The 25,894-nt window shown below is 44.1% G+C and overlaps 2 protein-coding genes across 5 annotated transcripts in view; one reads left to right on the plus strand and one right to left on the minus strand.

Annotated features, from left to right (window-relative positions):
- RNF121 (ring finger protein 121) overlaps positions 1 to 3,854 on the minus strand; it is a 121,500-nt gene extending 117,646 nt beyond the window's left edge. Inside the window, exons 1-2 of the mRNA XM_074304939.1 lie at positions 3,780 to 3,854; positions 2,484 to 2,656 (exon numbers count right to left, since the gene is read on the minus strand). The gene's annotated coding sequence lies outside the window, so the exon portion shown is untranslated. The remainder of the gene's footprint in view (positions 1 to 2,483; positions 2,657 to 3,779) is intronic.
- Positions 1,608 to 25,630, plus strand: LOC141563600 (short transient receptor potential channel 2-like). Of its 4 annotated transcripts, XM_074304931.1 has the most exons (14): positions 1,608 to 1,747; positions 3,156 to 3,893; positions 5,117 to 5,221; positions 5,496 to 5,702; positions 9,045 to 9,209; positions 12,576 to 12,750; positions 13,964 to 14,164; positions 15,628 to 15,790; positions 17,009 to 17,101; positions 19,799 to 19,991; positions 21,996 to 22,123; positions 22,340 to 22,412; positions 24,431 to 24,560; positions 25,005 to 25,630. In XM_074304931.1, exons 1-14 carry the CDS (start codon positions 1,733 to 1,735, stop codon positions 25,493 to 25,495), a joined length of 2,877 nt encoding a protein of 958 aa, XP_074161032.1. In that variant the 5' UTR covers positions 1,608 to 1,732; the 3' UTR covers positions 25,496 to 25,630. The 4 variants fall into 4 exon arrangements, with proteins under 4 accessions (XP_074161032.1, XP_074161034.1, XP_074161033.1 ...); XM_074304933.1 differs by lacking the exon at positions 13,964 to 14,164; XM_074304932.1 differs by lacking the exon at positions 5,117 to 5,221.
- Positions 25,631 to 25,894: the final 264 nt, after the last annotated feature.

The following is a 25,894-nucleotide window of genomic DNA, read 5'->3' on the forward strand; positions in this document are numbered from 1 at the left end:
TCTTATCCCAAAAGTTGGGATAACCCAAAGGTTTGTCAAACACTAGATTGCTATAGTTATTGACTATTTTGTCTTGTGATCATAACCTATTCCACTGATCAAGTAATTTATTTCTTAGTCAATACCAAATGATTTTGGTGACTGCTGCTTTATAATATAGTTTTAGATCAAGTACAGCTAGACCACCTTCATTTGTTTGGTTTTTTTTTCATTAATTCCCTTGAAATTCTCGACCTTTTGTTCTTCCATATGAATTCTGTTGTTATTTTTTCTAGATCATTAAAATAGTTTCTTGGGAGTCTGATTGGTATGGCATTAAATAAATAAATTAGTTTAGGGAGTATTGTCATCTTTATTATATTCGCTCAGCCTATCCAAGAGCACTTAATATTTTTCCAATTATTAAAATCTGTCTTTATTTATGTGGAAAGTGTTTTGTAATTTTGCTCATAATTCCTGACTTCCCTTTGGTAGATAGATTCCCAAATATTTTATAGAAAGTTATTTTGAATGGAATTTCTCTTTGTATCTCTTGCTGTTGGATTTTGTTGGTGATGTATAAAAATGCTGAGGATTTATGTGGATTTATTTTGTATCCTGTAATTTTGCTAAAGTTGTGGATTATTTCTAATAGTTTTTTAGTAGAATCTCTGGGGTTCTCTAAGTATACCATCATATCTTCAAAAAGTGATAATTTGGTTTCCTCATTACCTACTTTAATCTCTTTCTCAACTCTTATTGCTGAGGCTAGTGTTTCTAATACAATATTGAATAATAATGGTGATAGTGGGCAACCTTGTTTCACTCCTGATCTTACTGGGAAATGTTCCAGTGTATCCCCATTACATATGATGCTTATTGATGGTTTTAAATATATGCTCCTGACTATTTTAAGGAAAAGTCCATTTATTCCTATACTCTCAAGTGTTTTTATTAGGAATGGCTGTTGGATTTTATCAAATGGAAAGCTTCCCTCTTTTGCCTCCAGTAGCCTAATGGGACAAGGGATGATGGACCAGAAAGAACAAGAGGAGGAGAGAGCCCACAAGGAGAAGAAGCAGTAGTGGGGAAAGAGTTCCCCTCAGAAAGACCCTTCCCCTCCTTCAGGACTATACTGAGATAAGAACAGCTGGACATTGAGCCACATGGATGTCTCCAGGAAGGCCTGGAGAAGGAAATCCTACATGCTGAACAAGTACAGAAAAGAGTGACCTAGATGGAGAGAGGCCTGGAAGCCTTCCCATATGGGGACTGGTTAAAGGCAGAACTAGGACCAATGATAGGAAAGTACAGAGAAAACAAGATTCCATTTAATAAAAGGAAAAACATTTTGAACATAGCATTGTTTTCCAAAACTAAAATGGACTTTTTAAAGGTATCACGTGGTCTTCACATAAAAGCTGAATGACTACTTATTGAGGATTTGGGGACAAGTAGAATTAAACCATCTCTGTGCTTGTGCTCAAAGGACCCAGCCAAGCTTCCTCCCATCCTGCTATTCTTCCCCAGTTGCTGTGCCACATTCGGCCTGCCCTCCCCTCCATCCCAAACTTGCTCTAATATGTGTCTTTGATCTCCAGGTCTCTGAGGGGCAAAGCTGGAGCAGAGGATGGGGCGCAGCTGGTCCTGGCAGGGGGCAGGGCCCAGCCCAGGGCGGGGTCTGGGTGCATAAGAAAGAGTTGGGTATCCCAAAGGGAGCAAACAGAAAAAGAAGACCTGAAAGGTATAAGCCATGGATTCTCTCACGGTAAGAAACTTTACCACCACCCTTTTCTCTTGCCTTCATTGAAGATCTCATGAAATATCAGCATACCACCCACTCTCCCAGAAAGAACCTGAGTTCAGCTACTAGACCAGCACTGAAAATTTTTTGGTTGGGGAAGATTGGAGACCCCTTCCCCTTTTCAATTTAGAATTAGAGAGTGAAAAATTCTTAAGGACAAGAGGGGATATTGACCTAGAAATGTTGGGGTCCTGTCTGGAGGAAGGTATTGGAGGGTTTGGAAAAGGCCCCAAGGTAGTAATCTCCAGAAGCTCTGGGCTACTGTATACCTGTTTGTTTCAGCTTCAGGGAGGGGGCCTTGGACAGGAGGACTCAAGGGATTCCCTGGGGGAGAGGAGAAGCAGCTGGCAAGAAACAACAACAGGGAGAAGTATCCCCACTATTTCAACTTATACTTGTTCCTCGAAAAGGGGTAGCTGCAGAGATCATTTATGGCCTAGGCTCATTCAGGGACTGGTGCCAGGATTTCAATTTTAACAGTGGAAGGTACCTTGGAGAGCAGAGCTTTGGAAGCCAAAAGTCTAGGGTCCTAGCCCATTATATCAAGTAGCCATCAAAGGAAGGAAGAGGTAGGCAGACCTGTCAATCCTTGTTCATAGTACCTTTTATAATTTAGTTTATCTCCTTTCTTCCCATGAGGCCATAAGTTAGGTTGGGTTGAGTAATATAGAGATACATAGAGCTGGGCATGGGTACATACCTGTAATCTCTGTTGCTAAGGATTCTGAGGCTGGTGGTGCTTGAAATTGTTAGTTCTGAACAGCAGGTATAGCAGCACATCAGAGCTATGCAGTTGGGTGCTCCCCCTCCACTAAGTTTGGTGCTAATGTAGTGATCCCTCAGGAGTTAAGGGGGGAGGGAACATCAGGTTGCCTAAAGGGAAGGAAACAAGCCTAGGTCAGAAATAGGAGGTCAAAGCTTCTAGGTAGATCACAATGGAATCTGGATTCTGTATGTGGCCCCTGGTTAAGATAAGGAGACCTAGTCTTAAAAAAAGAAATTGTTTTTAAGCCACCAAAGTGCATAGAGAGACCTGAGCTCTGACTCATATCCTTCACAAAATAAAACGTTAGAAATCTTATTTACAGCTCCTTGTATTATTGCTTAGAGGGTGAGTGGAAAAAGGCAACGAAGGTATAGTTGGGAGAGGGGGAGGACTGGAACTTGGGAGGTGGAATTAGAGGGCTTGAGTCACTGGTTGGAGACATGGAGTAGTCAGGAAAAGACTGATTACTCCACGGGGGAGATAAGTCCTCATCAGTGGGGGGAAAATGCATCCCAGGTCAAGAGATTGAAGAGGGAAGAGTGGGGCTCAAGACTCCGGGGACAGAGATCTGCAGAATCTGAACTCTTGGCATCTCCTTTCTTCTAGCCCCAACCCAACTGGAACGAGATCGTGAACCGGAAGCTCCGCTTTCCTGCGCCCCTGCTCGGTGCTATCCAGGAGGGTCGGCTGGGCCTGGTGCAGCAGCTGCTGGAAGCTGCGGGGACTGAGGCTAATGGAGGTGGGGGTGGGGGTGGGGGCGGGGGAGGGCCACAGCGTCAGCTGGAGGAGGCAGAGGACCGCTCGTGGAGAGAGGCTCTGAACCTGGCCATCCGGCTGGGCCACGAAGCCATCACCGAGGTTCTGCTGGCCCAGGTCAAATTTGACTTCCGGCAAATCCACGAGGCTCTTCTGGTGGCCGTGGACACAAACCAGCCCGCGGTAGTGCGCCGCCTGCTGGCCAGGCTGGAGCGTGAGAAAGGCCGCAAGGTGGACACCAAGTCCTTCTCTCTGGCCTTCTTCGACTCCTCCATAGACGGCTCCCGCTTTGCCCCCGGCGTCACGCCGCTCACACTGGCCTGTCAGAAGGACCTGTACGAGATCGCCCAGCTGCTCATGAGCCAGGGCCATGCCATCGCCCGGCCCCACCCCATCTCCTGTTCTTGTCTGGAGTGCAGCAACGCCCGCCGCTATGACCTGCTCAAGTTCTCCCTCTCCCGAATTAATACCTACCGGGGCATTGCCAGCCGCGCCCACCTCTCCCTGGCCAGTGAGGACGCCATGCTGGCGGCCTTCCAGCTCAGCCGCGAGCTCAGGCGTCTGGCCCGCAAGGAGCCGGAGTTCAAGGTTGGTCTCACCGCAGGAGGGAGCGGAGGGCTACGCTGGGCGCTGTGGGGGGGCGCAGGCGCCTGCTCCGGCCTTCAGGAAGCGTGCGGTCCCTGGGGGGGCGGGGGAGGAGCAGAGAGGCTTCCACTCTAAGGGTTCCCAGGAGGGAGAGGACGTGGGGGGCGGAGTGGTCGGGAAGACTTCACAAGGAAGATAGATTTGAACTTTAACGGGGCTGAGAGACCCTGCCAGTCCCAGACGGAGGGGATTCCTTTCAGGCACGGAATAGACCCGCAGGTTCTGAGATTCGGCCTTTACCGCAGCTCGGCGTAGGCGGGGCGGGAGCCATGAGGGCCCGGGTGTGAGGGGTCTCAGGCTGGCATCCTTTGCTGTGCCGCTGGCACGCACATTTACAGTAACACCGTCACTCATGCTCGCTGTACCATAACCCTCCGCAGGCGTGTGTCCTGGTGCTACATAATGTAAGCTATCAACGCTTAACTGTCCAACTAAACCTGGGGCACCCCATCGACATAGGGAACGCCAAAATAACAGATGCCTGCGTCTATGTACATTATATACAACGGCCGGTTGTACGGGAGTCTCTGGTACCCCAAGTCTTGTATCTAGGCACGTCCATGCTGAGTTCTTCCAGCATTTAGCACGGCACCTGTGCTTATAGTAGGCACTCACTAAATGCTTATTGATTCCTTGTTTGACGGCCCTTCCGATACACAGACACCTCTCTATAACACTGATATCCCTCCCCAGTAACTCCCCTGGCAGTAGAACCCTCCCATGAAAAACTGAGGCATAATTAAACAAAGTGACCATGACCATGTCTGCCAGCCTGTTTCTCACTCCAGTCCGTAGAGAAAAGGGAGGACGTATCCTCCTGTTCCTCGGGAGTAAAGAGTGGCCGTCACCTCTGAGCTGTGGCGCACTGTCGGAGATCACGCCGGAGCATCTGGCCTAGACAAAGGGTTGGCGTGTGCTTCCCAGGCTTCACCAGCCCACCACCACCCTTTCTTCTTGGAGGGGAACTAAGGCTCAGCCTCTTCCCCTTAGTCTGCTGCCACAGCGCCCCCATCACAAAACCACAGAAGGCTCTCCTGCCTCGGAGACACCTTTAAGGGGCTTCCAGCCTGACCTAGGGATGTCTGAAAAAGGGTCCTCTATACTGTTGCTGCTCCCCATCACTCCTCACTGAGACTGCCACTGGGTTTTTGAATGGTTGATTTTAGGAAGCTTTTTCTATATGGCGATCAGTTCTTCCAGGAGATGACATCACCCCCTTGTTCCTGGTGCTTTTGACCCTTCTTCCAAAGCTTAGCAGTGTCTGGCATACGGTAGGAGACCATCAGGGACAGGGTCCCCGAATGCGTGGGGGGAAGCGTCTCCTCATGCCCAGAGAGCCTGCCTCTTGGCTAGGGTCGGGTGGTGGGTGACAGTGCAGAGTCTGAGTAGAGAAAAGCCGGGCAGAAGGATGAAGGCCCAGGGCGGAGCAGACACAGGCAGGTTAAAGCAGAGACTCCAGGCTTTGCCCGGCCGTTGAGCAGACTTAAAGCTGGTGTGGATCTTGGGAGACCCAGGCCAGAATGGCGCCCCTCTCCCATCTCACAGCCCGAGTACATCGCGCTGGAGCAGCTGAGCCAGGACTATGGATTCGAGCTACTCGGAATGTGCCGCAACCAGAGTGAGGTCACTGCCGTACTCAACGACCTGGGCGAAGACAGTGAGACTGAGGCCGAGGGCCTGGGCCAGGCCTTTGAAGAGGGAATCCCCAACCTGGCCCGCCTGCGCCTAGCCGTCAACTACAACCAAAAGCGGGTCAGACGCTGTTCCCCTGCCCCATTCTCCCCTCTCCCTCTCCCTGCCCAGCCTGGGACCCTATCCTGAAATTAGCCCCTCCATCATCAAGATGGACCCTAACCCTCCCCCCCAGCAATAGCCCCAAGCATCCCCCTTCCTAATTCTGAGACCCTAGCCGGGACAGCCCACAACCCTACTATGTTCTGGTCCCCTGCTCTCACCCTCGAATTTGGCCTTCCCTTTACCCTCCCTATTCCTAGCTTTCTCTCATCCTGTCTAGCCTCAGTTCCTTCTTCCTATGCCTAAGACAACAGAACCTAAGTTCGCCTTAACCTGCCCCCCTACTGCCCAAATACGCCAGTGTCCCCCTGTAAGGACACCTTCCCTTTCCACCGTGCTCTTCTGGAATCCCTGCTTCATAGCTGACAAACTCGCTCTCAGTTTCCTTTCCCACCATCTTCTGGCTCCTCATGCCACAGATTCCTCGGCCACCTTCTTCAGCACCGACTACACTTTCACCCATTCTAGGATCCACCAGTTGAGATGAAGGAGTTGGAATATTCCTTGTTCCCCACTGGCACTTTACTTCAAGCCCTCTCTCCCTCCATCACTCAGTAACTTTTCTTCTTTTGTGATTCACTCAATCCATAACTGTCAGTCAATCAAAATTCCCTTGTTTCCTCCATGAGTTCCGGACAAATAGCCATAGGGCCTGACTGATCCCTCCTCCCCAACTCCTACCCTCCTACAAGGGGACATCAACATACATACTGACTCCCTCAAACATCTTTACTTCCAAGTCTTCCCCTTAGTCATTTCCCATGACTCCTCCACCCTGCCTCAGATACAAAGAGATGGTCACATGTATCTCTGTTTTTGCCAACCCCCTCAAGTGTTCTGCCTAGGTTCCTAGACTCTGAAATTCTCTTATCCGATAACAATTTGTTATCCTTCCACTTCTCCCTTTGCCCTTGCAACTCCAAATCCTGTTCTTAGTTTTACTGTGACCAGCAATTCCTCCAGCTCTGGCTACCTTCTTCCTCTTTCTCCATCTTGACCCATTAATGAACAAGTTCAACTCCATACTGTTCTCTTCTTTCTAGTATCTCACTCTTTTATCCTATTATCCCATTTCCTTTACTCTCATTCTTTTCTTAACTTTCTATAATATGGCTTCTGATCTTGTCATTTAATTTAATCAAAACTGTTTTCTCTAAAGTTATTGATGATCTCTTAATTAACAAGTCTATCAGTCTTTTCTCAGTCTTTTTCTCTGTAGGCTTTGACTGTGATTGGCTTTTTAATCATCTTTACCTTCTTCTCTTTAGATTTTCATGACACTGCTCTCTCCTATTTCTCCTACTTACCTGACTATTCCTTCTCACTCTGCTGTCCTATATCTTTGTCCTGTAATTCTGGGTGTCTCCCAAGGCTCTATCCTGGATCCTTTTCTCTCACTTTACTATTTATCTTGGTCATCTAATGGATTAAAGTACCATCTCTGTACAAATGATTCTCAGATCTAATTCCCAGCCCTGACTATTCACCCTTTGGATTTCTCCAACTGGATGATCATAGAAATCTTAAAACAAAAATCTTAAATTCATTATGTCTAAAACTGAACTGATAATCTTTTCCATTAAATCCTCCCTTCTTCTGAACTTCCCTATTACTGTTGAGAATACCACAATCCTTCTAGTCACCCAGACTTGCAATCTAAGTATTCTCTAAGAGCCTCTCAAAATCCATTTTGTTGCCAGGTCTTATTTCTACCTTTGAAATCATTCTCTCCTCCAACCTACCTCCCTGGTTCAGGCCCTAATCAGTCACATCAGATATAGTAGCCTGCCATTATTACAGTCTCCCTGCCACAATATCTCTTCACTCCAGTCTTTTTTCCACTCTGTTGTCAAATTGATTTTCCTACAGAGCAAGCCTGATGACGTCACCCTTGTTGAATACTGCAGTGTCTTTTCACCTTCTGCACCAAACACAAAATCCTCTGTTTGGCATTCAGAGCCTGTCATAAAGTGGCTCTCTCTCCCCTTTCCAGGCATTTTATATTTTACTCACCTTAGGTTTTCTCTGATACAGTGACACTGACCTTGCTTTTCCTTGAACAAGGTACTCCATTTCCCAAGTCCAAGCATTTTCACTGATTGTCTCCCATTCTTGAAGCATTCTCCCTCTTACTCTCTACCTCCTGGTTTCCTTCAAGTCCCAACTAAAATCTCATCTTCTACCAAAAAAAAAAAAAAAACTTTCCTGATTCCCTTTAATGCTGGAGCTTTCCTTTTATTGATGATTTATTAGTAATACTGTATGTAGTAGTTCATTTTCTCATTTTGTCTCTTCCCTCCTCCTCTCTTTCACTATTGTCTCCTGTACTTGGAACATTTTCCCTCTTACTCTCTGCCTCCTGGTTTTCTTCAAGTTCCAACTAAAATCCCATCTTCTACAAAAATTTATTTTCCTGATTTCCTTTAATGCTACAATCTTTTTGTTGGCGACTTACCAGTGATCCTATATGTAGTAGTTCATTTTTCTATTTTGTCTTTTCCTTCTTCCTTCCCTTAGACTGTGAGCTCATTAAACTGTCTTTTGTCTTTCTTTATATCCTCAGTGCTTATTGATTGATCAAAGCTCAAAATTAATAAAATTTGGAGCTAGAATAGATACAATTTAATTTTTAATTGACACTTTTTGTTTTTATATCACATTCATTTCCAAATAGATCTTTCTTCTTCCCCTGACCCATTGAGTTTTCTCTTATAAGAAAGAAAAAAAAGTAAGTTCATCAAAATCAAGCAATTCATTTGGTTTTGTCTGATAGTAAACATAATATGCAACATCCCTATTTCACCACCTCTGTAATGCATGAAAGAAGAAGTGTTTTCTCACCTCAGGGTCAATTATAGTTATTAAGCAGTATTCAGTTTTGTTCTTCCTTCTGTTTGCATTATTGTAGTCATTGTGTATATTATTTTTCTGATTTTATTTAAATAATCTTGAACATTTTTATCCCTTCATATTCATATCCCTTTCCATGGTTTTAAGCCCCTCATTTTGAAGGTAAGGAAACTGTGTTGCAAAAACACTAAGTATCTAAAATCAGCCTAGCCCTCCTGCTGTTACTGACCCCACTTAAATTCAATCGCCTCCAGGTTTCTTACTTTATCCCAAGTTCTACCTCATTAACAACATCCTAAACCATAGTCGCTAGGTTTTTCTGATCTATTTCCTTCCTCCCCTCTAGGCCTCTTGGGGTTTGGAGTCAAAGGACAGCCTCGGGGAGGAGGATTGGATAGGGTCATGGTGGTAAGACCCTGGTCATCTCCTAACTCTGCTATCTGTGTTCAGTTTGTAGCCCACCCCATCTGCCAGCAGGTCCTTTCCTCCATCTGGTGTGGAAATCTAGCTGGCTGGAGGGGCAGTACCACTGCCTGGAAGCTCTTTGTCTCCTTCATCATCTTTCTCACTATGCCCTTCCTCTGCCTGGGCTACTGGCTGGCACCCAAATCAAGGGTAGGTACCCTTTGCCCTCTCCCCATTCTCCACTCCTCTCCCCTCTGATAGAAGTTGTTCCATGTGAATCAGTTTAACAGGGGGTTAGAAACATGGACTTAAAGCTAGAAACAGATCTTGGAAGTCATCTGGTCAAACTCCCTCCTTTTACATATGAGGAAACTGAAACCCAGAAAGGCTAATTTATTTGGCCTAGGTCACATTAATGCTGCTGACCCAGGATTTGAACTCAGGTCCCATAACTCCAAATTCTTTTCCCTGATCATTGGTGCTCAGTACCATGTCCTTTCTGACCTTCAGGTTGCAGCTTAGCTCTCACCTCCTCCAGAAAGCCCTCTATAATTGCCTTGCCCATTCTAATCTCCCCCTTTCTAAGCTAAAAATAGCAGCTTCCTCTTCTGGAGCACTCCCAGGTTACAAATCAATTTTTTCAGAGTGCCAATAGCCACCTTCTGTGAGGAAGGTAATGAGAACAAGGACTATGTTTTTGTCTCTCCTTGAGTTCCCAGATTTTGGCAGAATGCCTGGCATATGGTGAGTGCTTAGTAAATGTCTATGGATTGATTGATGATAACTCACATTTATCTCAATGAATGACATTAATGAAAAAGCACCGATTAAGCACTTGCTAGGTACAGAACACTGCGGAGGCACTGAGGGTGCAAACAGAAACAAGATGCTTCATATTCCATTTGGTGGAGAGAACATAGATAGGAGGCTTCAGCTAATGAAATGAGAAAGTTCATACTAATACATCTTCTTAAAGGTCATTTCCACTAATCAAATCATACCTGTTTCTAAAGTTAAATCCTTTGACTGGACCAAGAGGCGAATAGACTTCTGATTTTTAGTAGCTTTGCCTGCTGAGGATAGATGCAGGGGCTACAAAAAGACCCTGTAGAAGAAATTTATAGGGGACATCCCCCTAGAGAATCCCCTAGAGATGTTGGGCCTATGGCAGATTTGCTGATATCCTTGCTGCTGTTCCTGGGGCTGAAGGGCATAACCTGCCTGTGTGCAGCAGTTGGGTGATGGAAGGTATGGCAGACCCTGCCTCCACAAGGGTTGTCCCCTTAGAGAATGATTGTAGGGTCCAGACTTATATCGAGGTTGGAAGCTTAGGGACACGCAGTTAACAGGTCTCTTAGGTTCCATTCCCAGCTGTTTCTCTACCAGGGTCTGAGAGGATGTAGCTTTTGGAGTGTTGGTGCTAATTTGGCCTGCCTGGTACATGCTGCCTCCTGTCACTTCCCCAGAAGCTTTTGCAGCTTCTGATATAGAGAGTACTTTTCTCTTATCCCTATTTTACAAAGGGTAAAACTGAGAATTAAAGAGGTAAAGGAACCAGGATTAAATGGCTAGTAAAAGTAGGTGTCAAGTCAGGCATTCTCATAGTAAGATCAGAGAGTTCTCCCATAGTACAGTTTGTGTCTCTCATAGAGTCCTTAGCACAAGTATCCTAGAGTTCCTGATCTTTCCGAGTCCTGTCTCCTTAACTAGACCTTGTGAAGTTTATAGTTGGGCCTGAACTCAGGAATACCCAAGTTCAAATCTAGCTTTCAGACACTTACTAGCTGTGTGACCCCTAGTAAGTCATTTAAACTCTGCCTCAGTTTCCTTAACTGTAAAATGGAGATAATACCAGCACCTAACTTGCAGAGTTGTGAGGATCAAATGAAATGATATTTATAAAGTGCTTAGTACTACCTGGCATATAGTAGGTTCTATATAAATGCCATTTATCATCATCATCATTATTCTATATAGATAGCAGTATAACAGAGCAGCCAAAGAGAGCTTATACCATGTCAGGCTGCATGGTCCCAAAAGGTATGCTTGAAGAAACTGCTGATATATAGGTCTAGTAGGAAGACAGGATAATTGTGTTTTAAGTATTTGATGGACTGTCCCATCAAAGAGGGATTGGACTTATTCTGCTTGACCTCAGAGGAAAATGTGTGTTTGGGACGGAGTGCTGGGAAAGAGACATATTTAGGATTGATAGGAGGAAAATATCCTTGATGATTAAAATAATCCCAAAGTGAAATGAGCTACCTGGAAGTAGTGGGCTTCACTAGAGATCTTCAGTAGGAAATTCTTATATGAAGACATATTAGATGGTCTTTGAGATCCCTTCCAACTCTGAGGGTAGGTGACTCAAAAAATAATAAACAAAGGTAGGGAAGTAAAGTGATTTACCAAAGTCACATAGATAAGACCTATCTGGGCTAGGACTGGAACACAAATCTTATTAGTCTAAATTTAGTCTAATGTACTAGGTAGGTGGGTGCAGTGGATAGAGTACCAGTCTTGAATTCAGGAGGACCCGAGTTCAAATCTGGTCTCAGACACTTAACACTTCCTAGCTGTGTGACCCTGGGCAAGTCACTTAACCTCAGCCTCAAAAAAAAAAAAAAATCTTGGGGGCAGCTAGGTGGCGCAGGTAGAGCACCAGCCCTGAATTCAGGAGGACCTGAGTTCAAATCTGATCTCAGACACTTAACACTTCCTAGCTGTGTGACCCTGGGCAAGTCACTTAACCCCAGCCTCAAAAAAAAAAAAACAAAAAAAAAAAAAAAAAAAAAAAAAAAACCATAAGAATGTACTAGGTAGGTGGGTGGATTGGTCTGTATTAAATTGAATTAAATTCAATTGAGTTGTGTTGGGCTGAGTTGAGTTGGAATGGGTTAAGTTAAATTGGATTGCATTGGATTGGTTTGGGTTGAGATAGGATTAGCTGGATTGAGTGAGGTTGATAGAACTGGGTTAGGTTGAGTTGAGTTGGGTTGAGATGAATTAAGTTGAGAAGGGATAAATTGAATTGGGTCAAGTTGGAAGGGGTTAAATTGAGTTGAGTTAGGGGGCAGCTAGGTGGCGCAGTGGATAGAGCACCAGCCTTGAATTCAGGAGGACAGGAGTTCAAATCTGGTCTCAGACTCTTAACACTTCCTATCTGTGTGATCCTGGGCAAGTCACTTAACCCCAGCCTCAGGGGGGAAAAAAAAAATATGTCACAGAAACCAAAGCAACTCAAACTAACCCAACTCAAGCAGATCCAATCTAACTCTACCCAAAGAAATCCAATCCAATCTAACCCAACTCAACTCAATTTTTTTTTCTTTTTCTGAGACTGGGGTTAAGTGACTTGCCCAGGGTCACACAGCTAGGAAATGTCTGAGACCAGATTTGAACTCTGGTCCTCTTGAATTCAAGGCTGGTGCTCTATCCACTGCGCCACCTAGCTGCCCCTCTGTGACATATTCTTAAGTCTATAGTAAATGAATGTTGTCTGGTACAGTTAAAAAAGAAATATGAAGAAGTCTAGTTGCTGGCTCAGAAGCCTCATAGTTATTCCTCTTCCCACAGCTGGGTCGTCTGCTGAAGATCCCAGTGCTCAAATTTCTTCTACACTCAGCCTCCTACCTATGGTTCCTCATCTTTCTCCTGGGAGAGTCATTGGTCATGGAGACTCAGCTGGGTACCTTCAAGGGTCGCAGCCAGAGTGTCTGGGAAAACTCACTGCACATGATCTGGGTTGCAGGTATGAGGGATGGTTGGGGGGCTAAGGCAAATGACTCCCCTGGCTGAGGATCCTTCACCCATGTGGGAACCTCAGTTCAGGAATCCTTTGGCTTACCCAGAAAATGTCACTCATTCTGCCCCAAGATAGCCTTGATGAGACTGAAGACAGTGATTGTTGTTCCTTGAATCTTCTCTAAACCAAGTACACTCACTCAGCCTGGAATCTTAGCATCCCTCAATTGCTTATATTTACCCTGTAATGTTAAAAGAACTTCATAAGATTTAGACCTGGGAATTTTAATTTAGCTCATCTAGTTCACTCCCCTCATTTTATAGATGTGGAAACTGTGGCCCAGAAAAGGGAAGTGACTTGTCCAAAATCACACAAGTTGTAAGCAGCCGACCTGACATTCAAACCAGGACTCTCCAACTCGTGCTGTATCACTAACTCCCCTTTCTGAGTCCCACATGCAGTCCCTTCATGACATCAGTTAGGCAGCATTTGTAATGAATGGAAAGAGAATCAGAGGACTTGCCTGAGTTTGAGTCTTGGTTCTGACATTTCAATTAAACAACCAACATTTATTAGGAAACACAAAAATTCCGCCATGAAAGAACTTCTCCTTTTATGGAGGGGGATGTATACATATAATTAAATACAAAATTCTTTACACAGCAAACACGAAGTAGTTCTAAAAGCTTCCCAAATATAGAGGTCAAGAAAGCCTCCCATAGGAGGTTAAATTGAGTCAAAGTCAAGTCAAGAAGCATTTATTAAATGTTTATGGACCAGACAGACCCTGTGCTAAGTACTCAGGATACAAAAAAAGGCAAAAACACAGTAAAAACACCTTCAAGGAGATCACATTCTAATGCAAACCACTATGTACATGCAAGGTTATACAAGTATATCTGTATCTAAATAGAAAATTGGAAATAATCTCAGAAAGAAAGAAGTCCCTAGTAGTGGGGAGAGCTGGGAAAGGGCTCTCTCAGATGCTGGAGATGCTACTTATGAGCACAGGCAAGTCCTTTTTTCTCTGGACTTTGATATTGCTTCCCTTTGTAAATGGGATTGGAACAGAATAATCTCTAAGAAAAATCTCTAAGGTCTCTTCCAAATCAGCAGGTCTCTGAATCTGTGAGGGTGGCCAGTCCTGGGAGGTGACCCCACCTTGGGGAGAGACTTGAGGCCCATGCTGAGCTCTCCCCACCCTGACCTCTGGCCACAGGCTTCCTATGGTTTGAATGTAAGGAGGTGTGGATTGAAGGCCTACGAAGCTACTTCCTGGACTGGTGGAACTTCCTGGATGTGGTCATCCTGTCCCTATATCTGGCTGCTTTTGCCCTCCGAGTGCTCCTGGCAGTGTTAGCCAGGCTGCATTGCCAGGCTGCTCCGGATGGTGCTGCCTGTCGCTACTTCACCACAGCTGGTGAGTGCCATGTCCTGAAGCGGTTACTACTTTTGTTCCAGAACCTCAGCTTCCCAAACTCCCAAACACTCCTCCCTTGGCAACTGTTAGGTCTTCTAGGAGCCTCCCAAATCCCATAAGGTCTATCCTGCATCAGACCTCCAGCATTTTCCCAACTCCACAATTTTCCCACCTTCTCGTTCCCCAGACCCCCAATCCCTTCACTCTGTGATCTATAAGTCCTTTAAAGCTTGCATTCTTACTATGCCTCCACCTTGTGAATTAAAATTTTATTTTCTCAATGAGCAAAATCTATTTTTCTCTCTTCCTTCTTCCCCTCATTGATCCCACCAAAAAAGGAAATAAAAAGAAAACCCTTGTAACAAATATGCACAATCAAGCAAATATCAAGGTGTTGTCTAAGATGCTTTTTACCAGGCCTTTCCAGAATCTTGTACCTGTATTTCCTCATAGAATTTTATTTTCTTAACAGACAGTTGTGCTCTAAATCTTCCCCTGACCCAAGTGTCCCTACCCTATGATCTCTAGCCTTCCAAGGTCTCCATAGATTCATGTTTCCCTTGACCAGTGAGCTCTAGTCCCACTTAGCTTAATGACATCTCATCCTGTGATTTCTACCTTCTAGATGCACCCCAGTTTCATAATATGATGTGCCACTGCCATAAGATGCTCAAGTCTCTTAAAACCCCTTTGGACCATCATGTCCCTAAGCTCTCAACTCTTAAATCTCCCCAACCAGAAAATAATAATAATGATAATATATCATATTTCTATAGCTCTGAAGTTTAAGTGCTTTACATCCATTAGTTTATTTGATCCTGGGAAACAGAAATTATTATTGTCTTCCATTTTACAGGATGCTAAAGCTTAGGGAAAATTAGTGTTACACAGCTAGTAAATGCGAGTCAGATCTTTCTGATTTCTAATCCAATGGTAGTGGTGGTGATGAAATCTGATGAGCTGAGCTTAATCATCTCATATTAGCAGCTAGGTGACAAAGTGGATAGAGGGCAAGAGTTGGAGTCAGTAAGATCTGAGTCCAAATTTGGCCTTAGACATTTATTAACTGTGTAACCTTCAATGAAACACAGAACCTCTGACTCGCTTGGTTTCCTCATGTATAAAAATGGGGATAATAATAATACCTACCTCCCAAGATTGGTATGAGGATAATATCATATGTGTAGAGCTCTAAGAAAAGTCAATAAAAACAAGATAAGATCAATAAGACAAATTGTTAAGACAAGGTAAGGAGTGGTGAGAAAAGGGAAAGGAAATTGAGTGTGGAAGAAATTGGTGAAGAAAGTAGCAGTTCCAGAGTTCAAAGTAGTTTGTCAGACAGAACCCACCTGTAAAGTAGGTGGGTTAATTCATCATCCCTTATGGACCAGAGAATGCCACTTTAATTCCTAATGTGGTGTGAGGGAATTCTTCTCAACCATTCCACATCTTCCCTTGAGCAGAGCGCAGTGAGTGGCGCACGGAAGACCCCCAGTTTGTGGCTGAAGTCCTATTTGCCATCACCAGCATGCTCAGCTTTACCCGCTTGGCCTACATCCTGCCTGCCCACGAGTCTTTGGGCACCCTGCAGATCTCCATTGGCAAGATGATTGATGATATGATCCGGTGAGGGCAACTTCTCATGCAGGTCCCTGGGCTCCTCAGGACTCTGTGTGGGAGGGGGGAAATCATCTCTTTCTGGTGATCCCACCAAACTCCTTTGTCTTGGAAAGACCTGGTCATTTGCCGCTTACCTGCCTCCTCACCAGCTGGTCATGGAAGAGCAGAATACTGGTCTTAACCCTCACCTAAACCACAATCTGAAACCTGGCCTCAGGTCATTTCTTAATTTAACAACTGTGACCTTGACTTCATCCTAAAAATGATGGACTCTCCAAATCTCTGAGTTGGCAGGAACTTCAGAAGGCTTTAAGTCCAGGAAAATGAATTTTAGAATTTCCTGTTTCATCATAACCTTTACATGACCTTAACACTGATTCTGAATTTATCCTATCACCCTAATTCAGAGACTTTTTATCATAGATTTCAGAGAGTCTATGAAATAGGTTAGGAAAAATAATATCACTAACCAATCATGGAAATTGAATATTTCCTTCAAATACTTAAAAACCTTCTGAGAAGGAGCCTATTCTTTAGTAAACTTCCAAAGAGGTTCCTGACACAAACAAGATTAAGAAGAACTATCCAAATTCTAATTTAAAACCCTCACCCCTACACAGAAACCAACCCTTATATGTATCCTCATCTATTCCTCCAGAAAGCCACCTTCAACTGAACTCTCATCCCAATTCCATCTTAACCCTCAACTTCTTTAGGGCTCATCCTCGTCTTTTTATCCTACTTCTATTTTTGACCCTAGCCTTTACTCCCTTTTTTTCCCCCAAGGCAATCAGGATTAAGTGATACCGCTGTTGTCTAGGATCTGAGGCTGCATTTGAACTCTAGCCCTCTTGACTCCAGGGCTCTAACCACTTCACCTCCCAGCTGCACCACTAACCTGACTTAATTCATTCTGATCCTCACTCTGACCCATCTCAGTCATCATCCAGAACCTAAAGCCTTGACTGCACTCCGATTCCATCCTAACTTACCTGGAAGCTAAACAGAAGTTTCAATTGGGTTTTCTTGCTTAGCCAACATTCTTCCTGCTCTAGCCCCTTCTGGGTTGCTTCCTCCCAGAAATAAAGGCTGATGGTGGGAGATGGGGACAGACACAAGGGGAGAGGACAGGAAAAAGTCGCCAATGGCTCCCTTGACCAAAGCCTGACTTCTCTTAGAGTCTAACTCTGGCCATATGTCTGAGCCTTCCTCACCCTTCTACAGGTTCATGTTCATCCTTATGATCATCCTGACGGCCTTTCTCTGTGGTCTTAACAACATCTATGTACCCTACCAGGAGACTGAGAGGCTGGGCAAGTATGTGGGCTGGGGGCTGGGGAAGGAGGTGGGATTTGAGGGTGGGTAGGGGATAGCCAAAGGGTATAGCCTGGGAAAGGGGGCAGACCTCCTAGAGTTATTGTAGAGAAAACTCAAGGACCAAGGAGGGAGAGCTGCCAAATAGGAGGTGGAGAAAGGACTATGAAAAATATGTGACCAGTTCAACAAGCAGGACTGGTTCATGGCCTTGGTCAAGTTATTCCATCTCTTTGTGCCAATGAAAAAACTGGACTTTATGCATCTCAAAAATCTCTTCTAGCTCCAATCTTTTGTGATGTTTGTGGTCAGGCAAAGTCTCTAGCTTACCTGGGAAATATAATCCAGGACGTAGGGAAGGCTCCCATTTCCCCTAAATTCCCCCAAGCCTAAATTCCTCTCACCTGTTTATTGGTGCCTGACTTTCTCTAAGGGTCATCATTTGTTCTCTGTGAACACCCCACAGGGAGAAGCCTACACATTCATTCACTTTCAGGGTGAGAAAGGATGATTTCAGGACCTCTTAGGAGAACCCTGTCATCAGGGAGATAGGACAGAATTCTGGTCACACAGAATTCCTCTCTGGACCTCCAACCTCACTGGCCTGATATCATTTTCTTTGGGAATACCAGCTTCTTTACTTGTCATCCTAGGGACCTCAGGATTTTTATTTTGTGCTACTTTCTGAACTTTTCCTAATACTCAAACCCCAGTCTGATCCCCTAGAACCTAGTTGTTCCTTGGGCCATGAAATCTGCCAACTCAGATTTCTTCCTGCCTCTCCAGCTGATGCCATTGTTTCCTGGGGGCCTTTTTCTCACACTCATTTACCACTTTGCCTGTCTCCATCCTATCTTATATTTATGAATATGATTTTTTTTAATTCAAGTATAAAACTTCCTATTTATCCCACATGAATTTCATTATGCTAGATTAAAGTCCAATGCTTTCTGTTCTATCAAAATCCTTTTGCAACCTGATTTTCTTTGGAATGTCATGCTGGCAAATATTTAACAAGCAGCTTGGTTGGGTAAAATATCCAACTATTTACTTAGGATATACTTTTTAGGTTTAATCTGCATTGTTAACATTTCTCTCTCACTTTGTTAATTCTAGACAACCAACAGAACAATAAATCAAGTCCTGAAGTGAGGCATTTGCTGATTTCCAAAGTGTTAATGCTCACACTGAAAATTTAAAAACCAAGTAAGGTATAGCTAGCTCTAGGACACATGTGACATCTTTGCATCTGTCTTTATCCAAGTCATTGATAACAATATCAAAACTGCTCAGCCAAGCACAGATTTCTGGGGTGAAATCGAATGATCCAATTGACAAGCATTTATCAAGTACCTACTGTGTGCCAGGTTCTGTGCTAGACATCAGAGATATTCCAACGAAGAACTGCCTCATTGATATTAGCCATTAACACCTACTCTTTGGCTCTAACTCTCTTTTGTAATACTCTATTTTTTCCATATCAATAGTATGAGATACTTTTTACAAAAAGTTTTATTAAAGTCTGGGTGAATAGTAATCATAACATTCCCTTTATCTTCCAGGTTAGTAACTCTTTCAAAGAAAGATTGGTATCACCAAATCTTAAAACCATGCTGGCTCTTTGTAATTATTGCTTGCTTGGTTTCTAGATGTTCACTAACCATCTCTTTAATGGTTTATTCTTGAATTTTCTCAGAAATTTAAGTCAGGATCACTGTTCTATCATTTGTGTTTTGAAAATCAGGACAATACATTTCTCCTTTCTTCTGCAATCTTTCAGATATTGATGGTAATGACTCAGTAATCATGACTTCCAGCTCTTCAAAGAACTGGGCCTATAGTTCTCTGGGTCATGTCCTAGTTCAAGGACAACTAGGTGCAACCTTATTATCTCCCTACTTATCTTGAATATCAATTCCCTGTTAGCCTCTTGCGTTTTGTCCTTTCCAGAGCAAAGGCTAATCTCCTTGACAGAGAAAACAGGAAGAAAATTAAAATTGAGCAGCTCTGCCTTCTCTATGTCAATTTTCAGCATCTCCTCCCCTCCAAACATCTCTTTTTTGATATTTATTTTTCTCCCAGTAGGATAGAAACTAGACCTGTGGTTTCATTGACATGGAGGACTCAAGGGAGGAAAATCAGAATGGTACCTTCTTTCCATTTTATAGTCTTACAGGGTTGCCTGGTGCTCAGGGTCATATAATCAGCATAATTCAGAAGCAACACTCAAAGTCAGATCTCCCAACTCTTTATCTATGGTGCCATCATATGTCTCCTTGCTTCTTATACTCTTCCTAAAAATCTTAGTGCAGTTTTAATCTAAGGCTTGTATCTTTAAAATCCTCTTTGTTGCCTTTATCTCCCCATTTTGCAGATGAAGAACCTGAGGCAAGGAGGTTCAGTGACTTGCTTAGAGTCACCCAGCTAGTAAATATCTGTGTCAAGATTTGTATTCAGGCTGCAAGTCCAATACTCTATCTCTTACAATATCCTCCCTTTCCACTGGCATAAGGAGATAATTCTAGCTGAGTCCCAGAATACCTTAATTGGGCAGTATCCCCAGCATCCCAACCCTATGTGGTTCTGTCACTGACTGAGATGGTCAGCTTTCTGTAGACAATGACATTAATGGAAAGGGAAAAGCAGAGACCCGGGTTAGCTCAGCCCTATTTCTGATCCACAACTCACGTCTTTTCCCAGCTTCAATGAGACATTCCAGTTTCTGTTCTGGACAATGTTCGGTATGGAAGAGCACAGTGTGGTGGACATGCCACAGTTCCTGGTGCCCGAATTTGTGGGCCGCGCTCTTTATGGCATCTTCACCATCGTCATGGTCATCGTGCTGCTCAACATGCTCATTGCCATGATCACCAACTCCTTCCAGAAGATTGAGGTGGGAGAGAAGTGAGGGCAGAATGGCAGGGGAAGACTAAGGACCTCCAAAGAGACACAGGTCTTGTAAAAGGATAGAAGAGCAAAAGGACCAAAGACCTGAAAGGAGTTGATGGGAATGAGTGAGGTTAGAACAGCAGCAAGGGAGTAAGCCCCTATAAGCAAATGAAAGGGATGAGGGGAGATGGAGGAGCAGAGGGAAACCAAAGGACCTGTAGGGATATAGAAGGGCAGAGGAAGACCCAAGACCTGCTGGGAGATGAAGGGGATAATGGGTGATAGAAGAGAAGCAAGGACCTGGAACACAGTTTGGATCAAAGGAGGGGCATGAAAGACAGCAGAAAGATGAGGGAAAGGACCCAAAGGATAGTATATAATTATAGACTTAGAGCTGGAAGGACTTTAGAAGTCACCTAGTTCAACCCCCTTATTTTACAGAGGAAAAAACTGATTGAAGGAGGTAAATATGGGAGCAATGGGGTACTAGAAATACCTAATATTTGCTCTTCCAGAGCTCAGTCTACTAAGAGAAAATGTGATAATGGGAGATTCTTTTCAAATCATCGAACATTTTTTTAAATTCCTACTTTATGCAGATCCCTGAATTCAGCACTGGAGAAGGTGCAAAATTTAGAGAAAAGTCCAGTACTTGCCATAATGAAAAATAAGGTCTTTTTTAAAGAGATCTAAGATATTCATAGTAGATAACTAGAATATACAATACTGCTCATAATGGAGGACTTTATTTGGTAGGGGGGAGGAGAAGGGAGATCAGAGATTTCCAGGAGGAGGTACCCTTAAATTGGACTTTAAAGAAATTCTATAGGCAAGGAGGAGAGGAGATGGGGATGAAGAAGGCTTGGGTTAGGAGGGAGAGAAGATTGGGAAGGGTTAGGGCTGTGGCTGAGTTAGGAAGCCAAGAGAGGGACAAAAGGAGGTTTGAAGACAATAAGATTGGACGAGTCTGAAGACCTTAGTTAAAAGCTTGTGGATTTAAAAGCTTGCTGATTGACTTGTTGAATATGTAAAGGTCCTGTGTTTTACTGAATGGCTTCTCTGAGGCTCATTTCTTTAGAATAAGTACTAAGTGCTTGTTGAATGAATTAATGAATCTTAAAAATGAAGAAGTTGACTTAAATGACTATGATTACTTTGTTTCAAATCTATGATCATGTGAGCCTGTCTCAAAACTTGTTATCAGAAAGTTATTTGTTAAGTGCAATTAAAAAATATATGGGCGGTTAGGTGGCAAAAATGAATGCAGCATTAGGCCTGGACTCAGGAAGATTTATCTCCCAGGTCAACTCTGGCCTCAGACTCTTACTAGCTGTATGACACTGGAAGTCACTTAGTCCTGTTTGCCTCAGTTTCCTCATCTGTAAAGTGAGCTGGAGAAGGAAATGGCAATACCTTTGAAGAAAACCCCAAATAGGGTCGCAAAGAATTGGACATGTTCACAACATCACCACAAAATAGAAATATATACATGTTTTTATTAGAATGCTGGGGGAAAAGATGGGGAGGTATCTGGTGAGAAAAGGAGAAAAGCATGAAGTTAAGGGATGGATCCAGAGAATGAGAGGGGAATGGAACAGGAGATCGGGAGGACCAAGAGTCCTCTCAAGGGAAGGAGGATGGAAAAGCAGAAGCTAAGGTAAAAGACTGGGTGATTGAGGTACAGCATGTTAGAGAAGGAAAGGGGTTGGAAAGTGGAATGAAAAAGGGGCTGAGGAATAAAAGGGCTATTGTGGAAGGAGATTAAAGGATAATCAAGAGTGGGTGGATAAAGAACTGAAAGGAAAAGGAAAAAGGAAGATAATGGGATTAGAGATGGCAGCAGAAAAGAATGGCAAAGAGAAATGGGGATATAAAGGAGGAGAGGGAAGGGAAGGGAAATGGAAGGCAAAAGGGAGATGGGGAATAGAGGAGGAGAAGGGGGATTAATGTAGATTTGTAGGCAGGGAGGTGTGGGTCTTTGAGCTTCTCCCCCATCTCCGTCCCCCAGGATGATGCTGATGTGGAATGGAAATTTGCCCGCTCCAAGCTCTACCTGTCCTTCTTTCGGGAGGGCTTGACACTGCCAGTTCCATTCAATATCTTGCCCTCACCTAAGGCCTTCTTCTATTTGCTCAGGTAAATTGTTAAGAGAAGCTCCACAGCTTCATCCCTCCAATCCTTCATCCCCCTATTCTGTGCCTCCATTCCTCCTCCAAGAATTCCCTGCAGCCTCCAATTCTCCCAAGTCCCAGTCCATCCCCCAACCTCCTTTTCATATCCCTCATTCCTATGATCTAACCTAACCCTAGCCCTTCATCCCATCCCCCCTGACTCTTCACCCAATTTTCTTAGGAGAATCTTCCGATTTTTTTGTTGCTGTTGCTGCAAGACCAAGGAGCCTGCCTATCCCCCCATCCCCACCTTCGTGAGTGTCCCATCTGATTGCTTGTTCCATGTCTATCTTACAGCTGCCCTGTATCGATCCTAATCTTTCTCTTCGTCCATCTCATGTCTGCACCATTCTGTCTCCACGTCCCACAATCTATCAAATGTTTCACATTTGTCCTAGTTTGTCAGATGGTGAACTCCATCCATATCTGCCTGTGTGTCTTTCTGCTGTCTCTGAGTCTATCTGGACTAGTCCTCGTGAGGGAGATGTCAAACAAGAAGGGACCAGCACCTAAAAGCTGCTCTCTCCATCTCCCCTCAAGCTAGTGGGGAGCCCTCTCTAACTAGCAGTGTTCCTTAAAGCTATTTACTGCTGCTTTGTCTCTGTCCTCTGTCAAGATCTTGTTCTCCCTTAGTTGTCCCAACTTGCCTGAAGATGGATTACTCCCCCTCTCTCCTCAGGGCTGCCCTAATGAGGTTGACATTTGTGCAGAGAAGCTTAAGTGGCTTGGGGGGAAATTAACTGGGATCCCAAAGCAGAATTCTACCATGAGTGATGGAGCACATATTTCTTAGTTCTGAAATAGTATCATTCTGTAATTTTAAATACAGGGATTAGTCATAGCCTGGCTAAGACAATAGTGTCAATGGAATTTAAACAATTTCTTTACAATATTTTTGAAAGGTGGATAGTGTATGTATAGCTTATTACAGAGAAACTGGGACCCAGAGCAGTAAGATGACTCACCTGAGAAAACAAAGTAGCTTTAGGAGCCTGAATTCAGTTCCAAATCCCCTGACATGAAATCCAGTGCTGTTTCCTTTATGCAAGATTGCCTTTTTAAAGAAGAGATAGGGTTTGTCTGCAGCTCACCCAAGCCAGAATAGGGTGAGGATGGGGAGAAGCAAAGCCCCAAGCAAGGGGCCATACCCAAAAGCCATGGGGAGCTAGCTGTCAGAATTATAACCTAGCAGGTGATTCATGGGGGTTTCAGGAAAGAGGGAGTTATGGCCAGGTAAGTGCCTACCCAGCAACAAACTAAGGCGAAGGAGGGCATAGGATCCTCATTCTGTCCAATCTGTCCTTCTTCCTGAAGAGCTTTAAGCTAGAAGTTGGGAGAACTGGATTCCCATCCCAGCTCTTCCACTGACTTATTATGGAGGAGCCATAATAAAGTCACTTATTAGTTAACTGTTACCCCTAATTACTCCCCATAGTTACCTGTCTCAGAAAAGAATTTCCCTACACCTCTGAATAGGAATGAGACCCTGGCATCTAGAACTCCCAATTGGGGATTCTATCACTGATCTTTTCCCCTGGGCTTTGGTTTTGTGAGTGGTGGGAATTATCAATCAATCAATCAATACTTATTTAGCACAGCCAGGCACTGTGCTAAACATTGAGGATACAGAAAGAGTCTAAAGAAAGTTCCTTCCTTCAAGGAACTTACAATCTAATAAAGGAGGCCACATGCAAACACATATGTCCAAAGCAAGGTATATACAGGATAAATCAGAGATAATTAACAGAGAATTACTAGAATTAGGAGGGTCTCAGAAAGGTTTCCTGTAGAAGATGGGATTTTATTGGTATTTAAAGGAAACGAGGGTGGTCAGGAGTCAGAGTAGAGGAAGGAGAGGATTCCCAGGCATGGGGAACAGTCAGAGAAAATGCCCTGAACCGAGAGATAGAGTATCTTGTTTGTAGAACAGATAGGAAGCCGGTGTCACTAGATTGAAGAGGACCACCAGAGAGTAAGTTGAGAAGACCAGAAAGTAGAAGGGGAGCTTAGTCAAACAACATTTTTATTTGTTTCTGGAGGCATTAGGGATCCACTGGAGTTTATTGGGGAGGGAAGAAGAGTATGTGACATGGTCGGACCCAGACTTTATGAAAATCATTTTAGAGACTGAATGGAGGATGGATTAGAGTGGAGAGGGATTTGAAGCAAACAGACCCAGCAGAAAGTTATTGCAATACCCTAGCAGGAAGAATTTGGAGGAAGTACATTCATTGAGGGATAGTTCAAATTCTCTTTTCTCTAAATATTCCAGGCAAACTCTGGGGTAGGGGCCGGGAATGGGGAAGGTGAGGGGGGCTCCTACCGAGTACGAGTCATCAAAGCTTTGGTGCAACGTTACATTGAGACTGCAAGGCGTGAGTTTGAAGAAAGCCGTCGGAAAGGTCAGTCTCTGAAGCTGGTCCCTATTCTCAGTTCCCTGCCTTTGTGTTCCCCAGACCCTGTTCTCCTTTCCCCAAATTCCAAGACCTGGGGTTGTGGACCCTTTGATTTTCTATATGTCTTTAGTCTGCCTCTTTTTCTTGAATACCTCCTTCATAAGGACTTGCTCTCTCTGAGGGCAACCCACCAATCCAAGTGTTTAGCTCTACTGATCCTGGAATCACTCCTAAATTTCCCCTCTCCTCTCATAAGCCTAAAACTTTCTGAGGGCAAATGAGTGCCAGCCCATAGGCCAAAGTGTTCCCCAAAGGCCCATTCTGACAGTTCCGAGCTCTCTTGAGATTGGTGACTCATGGAAAGTTTATTCAACTTGGGGCCTTCCGAGGTGCCCCCAGAGGTGGGAAACACATCCCCATACTCCCCCCTACTCTTTTCTATTTCTCTAGACCTTGGCAACCGACTCACAGAGCTGACCAAGACAGTGTCCAGACTGCAGGGTGAGGTGGCTGGTGTAAGGAAGACGCTGGCTGAAGGTGGGACTCCTCGGCTCCCTGATGGTGTTAGTATCCTGAGCCGGTACATAACTCGTGTCCGAAATAGCTTCCAAAATCTAGGTCCCACCATCCCTGAGACCTCTGAAGTGAGAGAAAAAGAGGAGGAAATGGGAGAGAGAGGGCCTGAAGAACTGGGGACACAGTTATCTGAAGACATGGGGAGCCAGGAGTTCAGAGTCTCTGAGTTAGGGGTTCAGGATACTGAAGAACATACAACTCAGGAAGTCGAGAACTCCAAGACGCAGGCATTTGAAGGGTCCTACAGAATTCCCGCTGACCAGGTGGAGATTCATAGGGCATTTAGAGAAGAGGGGGATGTGAATGTATCTCCAGAGGAAGGTCCAGTGGCCAGGCACAATCCCCCAGCCTCAGGAGTTGAATAAAGAATACTTGTGTAGCAAATGATCTAACCCTGTACCACCCATACCACCAATTCTAGGAAAAAATGCTAATGAAATCTCCTTTTTCCCTCCCCCACTCAAATGCTTTGCTGTCTTAATAAAATTAGATACAACTGACTATTGGTGGTTACTGAATAGAAATATAAAATAATTTATTTTTCATTATCATAGTTCTCTTAAAAAATTGACTATGTGCTAGGACATAAAGAACTTATGGCAGAAAGGCAGAAATTTAATACATCATTTGCTGACCAAAAAAACACAAGAAAAGTTGTAAATGATAAGGGACAGTTGATCAAAGGAATCAGAATTCAGAGACTAAATAATATAATCCTAAATAATAAATTGAGTCAAAGAACAAATCATAGGGATAAGAAATAA

The sequence above is a fragment of the Sminthopsis crassicaudata genome, chromosome 3 (genome assembly GCF_048593235.1).
Source record: "Sminthopsis crassicaudata isolate SCR6 chromosome 3, ASM4859323v1, whole genome shotgun sequence".
Classification (NCBI taxonomy): Eukaryota; Metazoa; Chordata; class Mammalia; order Dasyuromorphia; family Dasyuridae; genus Sminthopsis; species Sminthopsis crassicaudata.

Coding starts and splice junctions, on each gene's coding strand:
- LOC141563600 (XM_074304931.1), top strand. Junction 19,992..21,995: donor ACTCCTTCCAGAAGATTGAG/GTGGGAGAGAAG, acceptor TCCGTCCCCCAG/GATGATGCTGATGTGGAATG. Junction 22,124..22,339: donor GCCTTCTTCTATTTGCTCAG/GTAAATTGTTAA, acceptor CAATTTTCTTAG/GAGAATCTTCCGATTTTTTT.